The sequence below is a fragment of the Conger conger genome, chromosome 1, assembly GCF_963514075.1.
Source record: "Conger conger chromosome 1, fConCon1.1, whole genome shotgun sequence".
In the NCBI taxonomy this organism is placed as follows: Eukaryota; Metazoa; Chordata; class Actinopteri; order Anguilliformes; family Congridae; genus Conger; species Conger conger.
In genome coordinates, this window is record NC_083760.1 from 79,229,705 (window position 1) to 79,236,918 (window position 7,214).

Below are 7,214 nucleotides of genomic sequence, written 5' to 3' on the forward strand. Positions count from 1 at the left end.
ATTTCCATTCATATTATATTTATTTATCTTTCATGTATAAGGGTTGGACAGTGAGAATATTGACTTTGTCATGCCACTGAAGCCAACAGAATTGAATTGAAAGGGAGATGAGATAGAGAGAATATTTGAAGGAGGAGGCAGGGCAGTATAAAGAGAGAGAGATAGGAGAGGAGAAGAGAGGAGAGGAGAGGGAGTTTGCATGAGGTCCGCTAAGAACAGGACACCGCTGTGTTGTGTCCATATCGGCTGCCTGTGTTGTGTCCACATCGGCTGCCAGTGTTGCGTGCCTGCATCTTTAACCTCCATGAGCCTCAGCAGTGAGTGGGGCCCCGTGCCCGTGTGGAGTGTGTGTTCAGTGCCTGCTGTGTGTTAACAGTGCCGTGCCCGTGCCGTGAGCCCCCCCCCCCCCCCCGTGCAGTGTTAACAGTAGTGTTGTGGTGCTGCACTGTGTGGTGTGTCCCCCTCCCCAGCCTTGCTGCTAAACAACCCGGCCTATCACCTGCTACTGTCTGACCAGCGGCATGACAACACCTGGCTGCACAACTGCACCAGTGCGCAGGAAAAGCCTGACAATGTACCCCAGCAGGGTAAGAGCTAGTGTGTGCGTGTGCGTGTGCATGACACACCGCGCAAGAGCTTCTCGTTTCCCCCATCATGCACTGCGGCGGCCCGCGGAGTCTCCTCTTCCACCCTCTGTCATCCCTCCTTCCCTCCCTCCCCTCCTCCGCATGCGTTTTTATGCGTCACTGTCAGTGTGATGTTAACCCCTTCTCCATCCCTCACTCTCTCTGTTCTTCTGACTTGGTATTATGCTGCAAACGGCAGAGTCCAGCTGCAGTGTGTGTGTGTGTGTGGAGTATGTGTTAGGGATGCACGATGTATCTTATATTTATCGTCATCGCCATATGAACACGCGCGATGAACACATCGCAAAAGATAGCGATGAATAGCAGTGTTTCCCCTACCATTATATTGGAAACTCACGTGCCGCCCGGCTTGGATGAGAGTGAATTAAAACATTTTTTTTGCAATGACAGTGCCAATATTACGAGGGTGTACGTGACTCTTCAAATATTTGGAACTTTTCTTGCATTAAAAATAAAATTGTATCTCACAATTAAATTGCAATCGCACCTCAGATAACTTTAAATTAGAGTGGCTTTTAAGCACTATTTGACTTATTTCTGGTTATATTAGTCGCGTTAGCTAGCTAAGTTAGCTAGTTTGCTTTCACGATAAGATGACGTTATCGATAACATTAGCTATCGTTAGCTAGTTTGTTTTCATAAGGACGTTATAGTTGTGCTTTTATCTTAACTTGGCTGGCTAGCAAGCAAAAATTATAATTGGATAAGTCAGCGTCCTTACTTTAGCTATCGATAGTTGATATATGAAGTTAGCTAGCTTGGGAAAATTAGCGCATATCATAGAGCTATGGTAACAAACAACAATGTGGAAAGTGGGAGCACGGTGTGTCAATCATAGCTAATTGACAGTTCTCATTACCACGTCCAGACAGTTTGACAACTTTGATAGTGGGGAAATTTAGGTTTAGAAAAATTTGTTTTTAAAAACATTTAAATGACTGGATAATAAAAACATTATGCACATTTGTTTTGTTGTTGCCTAAATCGACTGCCAAGTGTCACATTCAACCACCATGTTACTCCTTTAAATTTACACTACAGGCAGTTCATGACTGGCAATGTTGAGATTGAATGATTTGAAATAGGTTTAATTTTTGATCGGTGTTGATGCAGTGTTCCAGTGTATAGTCAGTTATTGTGTTATTATGAGTTAGCACCAAAATGAGCGCGTTAACCAGCAAGCAAATATCCAGTTTTTCTAGTTTCAAAGACTCTTTTTGCAGTTCGGTAAAAATTAACTCTGCAGTTGAGATGGTAGTCATTATTCGGTATCCTGCATTGTAAAGTGTTGGCTACCTCTAGCACTGGTTTATCACAATACGGTCAATGATACTCCACTGTCAAACTGTCTAGCTGTGTTTTAAAATTTCTCAAGCAAGAACTGATTTTAATGGAAAACTATTTTCAGTATTTGGCTATACGTGACCGGTCCAGTTAACCAAACTGAAAAGCCCTGAAAATGAATGATTTATATTACGATCGATAATGTTTGATTTTGTTCTAAAAGTGTGTTTAAAACTTAAATGTTGCATGCGGATATGGCTATAACCTATAGGGTTACCCAGTTTGATCCTGATCCTGGAACAAAACTATGGAGATGTCCATAATGGGCCCTTCAGTGCCAGACAACCAGACACTGCCAATCCGACATGGCTGCAAACATTGTACATTTTTAGACTGGCTGATTGACTGAGACGGTGTTCTACAATGATCATAAATCCAAAACAGTAGCAGTTATTCAAACAGCCTACAAATATTACAAAATAAAACATTTTGTGTCATTGTTTATTTCTATATTCTTTACTAAAGCAGACATTAGGACTGTGCATGTTAATATTTGTTTATTGATCACAAATCATATTGTCATCGCAATATTCACCAAAGTTGTTGTATATTTTCCCTTTATCGTGCAGCCCTAATGTGTGTGTGTGTATGGAGTGGTGGTGTGTATGTTTGTGTGTGGGTTTGTGTGTGTGTATGTGTGTATGTGTGTATGTGTGTGTGTGTGTGTGTATGTGTGTGTATGTGTATGTATGTATATGTGTGTATGTGTGAGTGTGTGTGTATGGAGTGTGTATGTGTGCGAGGAGTGTGTGTGAGCGTGTGGTATTAACCCCTTCTCTCTCCCCCTCCCTGACCCCCCAGCGTGTGGGTTTGACCCGGACGAGAAGGCCCCTCCCTCGCAGGAGGAGCCCCCGCCGTACCCCGGAGCCCCGCCCTACCCCCAGCTGCCCTCGGTGCCCCCGCCGGTCCTGCCCGCCTCCGGCTCGGCCAGCGTGCCCCACTACGCAGAGGCCGACATCATCAGCCTGCAGGGCGTCAGCGGCAACAACACCTACGCCGTGCCCGCGCTGGCGGCCCCCGCCGAGTGCCCCCCCCTGCCCGAGCTGCCCCGCCACTTCCTGCTCTTCAAGGAGAAGCTGGGCGAGGGGCAGTTTGGAGAGGTACGACCCCCCGAGCGGACCGCCTCAGAGCCCCCGCGGGACGCGCTTTAGTTTTCAATCTGGTGATCTCCCATGTTGTGCCCAGACCAGAAGTGCGTTAAACACGGCGAGCGCTAGCTAACGTTATCTTTGAATTTGAAAAGATGGTCCGCGGCGAACTAACGGCCGCTGATGGGGAAAACGCACAGAGACCAAAAATGACAGTTTATTCGGCTGTTATCATGCACTTTAATCAATGTAATATTTGTTCTTACCTTTAAAAATAAATTCCTGGTGTTCCTAAAAAAGGTGTTGGTGGCGAACTAAATGGAATGTTCCTTTGAAATCGTTCAACAGTAACCGTTTGCCGAAAACATAGTTCGCCGTGAACGTTCGCTGTCTTGAACGTACATCTGGGTTCACGTAGTATTTGTTTTGGACTCCCAAAACTTTTCTGCATTTCACTAAATTTGGAACGAATGAAATGATCCCAAAAGTATAAATCCCGGCCCATTTGTGCCTCGAATACAGGCAAGATCAATAGAGCATAGAAAAGTATTTGAATCCAAAGCAAATACTGTTTGAACCCACGTCTGGTTGCGACGGTGCTTAGATGTTGCACTGGAGTACTTAAACGTTATTTTCTGTAGGGTTTATGCATTTTCAAAAAAGGCTTTAGCATAACCTGCAACTGACTTCCGGAAAGTTCTGAATTTCATCACCCAAATGTTCTGTTCTCTAGAGCGTGCAGTTTCCCAGCAGTAAACCATTTATAGCATGAGTGCTGCATTTTCAATAAAAAATCTTATTAATTTTTTTTTTTTTTGCTGAAGTTCATTATAAGATCAATAATTTTTTTATGTACTCTAAAAATGTTCCACGGGGGCCCGTTAAGTGTCCTTGGAGTCTGCGTTATGCACACCGTAGGAGGCTGGTGTGTGAGTGTGGGGCTCAGTGCTCTGCTCTGCTCTGCTCAGGTGCACCTGTGTGAGATCGAGAACCCCCAGGACCTGCCCAACCTGGAGTTCCCCTTCAACGTGCGCAAGGGGCGCCCCCTGCTGGTGGCCGTGAAGATACTGCGGCCCGATGCCTCAAAGAACGCCAGGTACGCCTGAGTGTGTGTGTGTGTGTGTGTGTGTGTGTCAGCGTGTGGCTGTGTGTCTGGCAGACTGTCTGTGTGTATGTGTGTGTGTGTGTCTACGCCTATCCCTTGTATTTAAGTGCAGAACGCAGCCGTTATACCCTTGCTTGTAGGCTGTGTAGCTCTAAGTCAGGGGTGCCCAATCGTGTTCCATGGTGGGCAGAGAGCTTGCAGGTATTCATTCAACCAATAACTACACCATCTGATTTCACCTATTAACACCATCTTCAACCAGAGAGGAGGGAGCTAATCGCGTAGTGATTGGTGGAAAACCTGCATGCTCTCGGCCGTCCCTGGCACATGATTGGGCACACCTGCGCTAAGCGGTCCGTTGCTCATGGTCACATGGTCTCTGGCTGTCCTATCAGAAACGACTTCCTGAAGGAGGTGAAGATCCTGTCCCGGCTGAAAGACCCCAACATCATCCGGCTGCTGGGGGTGTGTGTGAGCAGCGACCCGCTCTGCATGGTGACCGAGTACATGGAGAGCGGGGACCTCAACCAGTACCTCTCCCAGAGAGTGCTGCTGGACAAGGCCGGGCCCACACACAACTCCCCCACCATCAGGTATCCCCAGCGTGTGTGTGTGTGTGTGTGTGTGTGTGTGATCATCTATGTGTGTGTGTGTGTGTGTGTATGAGCATCTGTGTGTGTGTGTGTGTGTGTGTGTGATCATCTATGTGTGTGTGTGTGTGTGAGCATCTGTGTGTGTGTGTGTGTGTGTGTGTGTGTGTGAGAGCATCTGTGTGTGTGTGTGTGTGTGTGAGCATCTATGTGTGTGTGTGTGAGCATCTGTGTGTGTGTGTGTGAGCATCTGTGTGTGTGTGTGTGAGCATCTGTGTGTGTGTGTGTGTGTGTGAGAGCATCTGTGTGTGTGTGTGTGTGTGTGTGTGTGTGTGTGTGTGTGTGAGAGAGCATCTGTGTGTGTGTGTCTGTCGTCTGTCTCCCTGCATGTGTATATTTACGGTCCAGGGCTCAAAACAGTCTGGCTTGGAGAAGGCGTGTTGATGTCTTTCCTGCTGCCGGAGGGCAGGGTTGTAGCAGTGTTTCCTCCATAGACATTATTTTGTTTAACGTTGTAGCATTTGCCCTCTTTCAGGCGGAAATAAGAATGCTGAGGCAGTCTCAATGTGTCATACACACATGGTGCCTTGGACTATTTTAACCAATCAATTTAAAAACAATGTAATATCTCCTCTTTTCCTCTTTCTATACTCTCCCCATCTCTCCCTCTTTCTGTACCCTTCTTTTCCTCTCTCTACCCCTCACTCTTTTCTGTCTCCTAAACGCTCCCTCTCTCTCTCTCCATCTCTCAGTTACCCCGCCCTTATCTCGATGGCCAGTCAGATTGCGTCGGGGATGAAGTTCCTCTCCTCGCTGAACTTTGTGCACCGTGACCTCGCGACCCGCAACTGCCTTGTGGGCGGGGGGAGGGACGGGGATCAGGAGATCAAGATCGCCGATTTCGGCATGAGCAGGAACCTGTACGCCGGAGATTACTACAGGATCCAGGGGCGCGCTGTGCTGCCCATCCGCTGGATGGCCTGGGAGTGTATACTCATGGTGAGAGGGAGGGAGCGAGGGAGTGTGTGAGGGTGTGAGGGAGAGAAGGAGAGAGGGAGGGAGCGAGGGAGTGTGTGAGGGTGTGAGGGTGTGAGGGAGAGAGGGAGGGAGGCACAGAGAGAGAGGGAAGGAGATAGGGAGGGAGAGGGAAGGGAGGGAGGGAGGGGGAGGGAGAGGGAGAGGAAGGGAGGGAGGGGGAGAGAGGGAGGCACGGAGAGAGAGAGGGAGGGAGGGAGGGAGAGAGAGAGGGAGTGTGTGAGGGTGTGAGGGAGAGAAGGAGAGAGGGAGGGAGGGATCGAGGGAGGGAGAGGGAGTGAGGGAGAGAAGGCGAGAGGGAGGGAGGCAAGGAGAGAGGGAGGGAGGCACGGAGAGAGAGAGGGAAGGAGGGAGAGAGATGGGGATGTGTTGTTCTCGGTGCAGCATTGGTTCTAAACCACGAGTTATGACTGGTGTGTTATTAAAAGTATTGATGGGTGTCATAAATGTGGAATACTGTTCTCCTGTTCATCCTCGTTCTTTGCTTTAATGTATTTTCGAGATTATCTTTGTCCTGTACATGATTATCTTGGCTGCTGAGCACCAGTATATTCCCCTTTACAGCCGCTGGGCTGGTGCTACTTTTTTGTAATTTCCCAGGTTGTTGTGGGATTGAAGATGCACATTTTATGCATATTTCCATAGACATTCCCTCAGGCAAAGGACTATAAGAAAACAACATTTGAATGTGGAGTAGATGATGGTGTTTATTGGGCCTGGACATTCTGTGCTGGCCCTTCAGCAGAGACTGCCCGCTGTGATTGGCTCTCTGTGCGGGCTGTGATTGGCTCTCTGTGCGGGCTGTGATTGGCTCTCTGTGCGGGGCTGTAATTGGCTCTCTATGCGGGCTGTAATTGGCTCTCTGTGCAGGCTGTGATTGGCTCTCTGTGCAGGCTGTGATTGGCTCTCTGTGCAGGCTGTGATTGGCTCTCTATGCGGGCTGTAATTGGCTCTCTGCGCTCCAGGGGAAGTTCACCACTGCGAGTGACGCTTGGGCCTTCGGCGTGACCCTGTGGGAGATGCTCAGCGTGTGCCAGGAGCAGCCGTACTCCACCCTGACCGACGAGCAGGTCATCGACAACGCGGGGGAGTTCTTCAGAGACCACGGCCGCCAGGTAAACCGGCGGGCTCACGCGCAGACATGACTTTACCCACACACCTGGGAGAATGAGGCACAGGTGTGTGTTAAACTAGAATAGAATACTATCCCAGCATGCAAAGGGCCATGTATAAAAATGCAGGACATGCCTGGATACCTGTGTGACTTTGGGAGGGTATATGCTGGGGTACACTGGGGAAGGGCACTTCAGTGACCAAGAGCGGCCCAACTTTTATTTTTATTTTTTTGTGATCAATATCTTTTTATTTATTTCACAATAACAAAAACCGCAACGGAACCGACCAA

The 7,214-nt window shown here is 48.4% G+C and overlaps 1 protein-coding gene across 1 annotated transcript in view; it reads left to right on the forward strand.

Moving 5' to 3' along the window:
* Positions 1–6,954, forward strand: part of ddr1 (discoidin domain receptor tyrosine kinase 1) — a 38,172-nt gene extending 31,218 nt beyond the window's left edge. Inside the window, exons 13-18 of the mRNA XM_061250770.1 lie at positions 471–587; positions 2,793–3,091; positions 4,048–4,175; positions 4,580–4,777; positions 5,527–5,773; positions 6,775–6,954. Of these exons, the coding sequence (XP_061106754.1) occupies positions 471–587; positions 2,793–3,091; positions 4,048–4,175; positions 4,580–4,777; positions 5,527–5,773; positions 6,775–6,954 (1,169 nt within the window). The remainder of the gene's footprint in view (positions 1–470; positions 588–2,792; positions 3,092–4,047; positions 4,176–4,579; positions 4,778–5,526; positions 5,774–6,774) is intronic.
* The last annotated feature ends 260 nt before the right edge of the window (positions 6,955–7,214 follow it).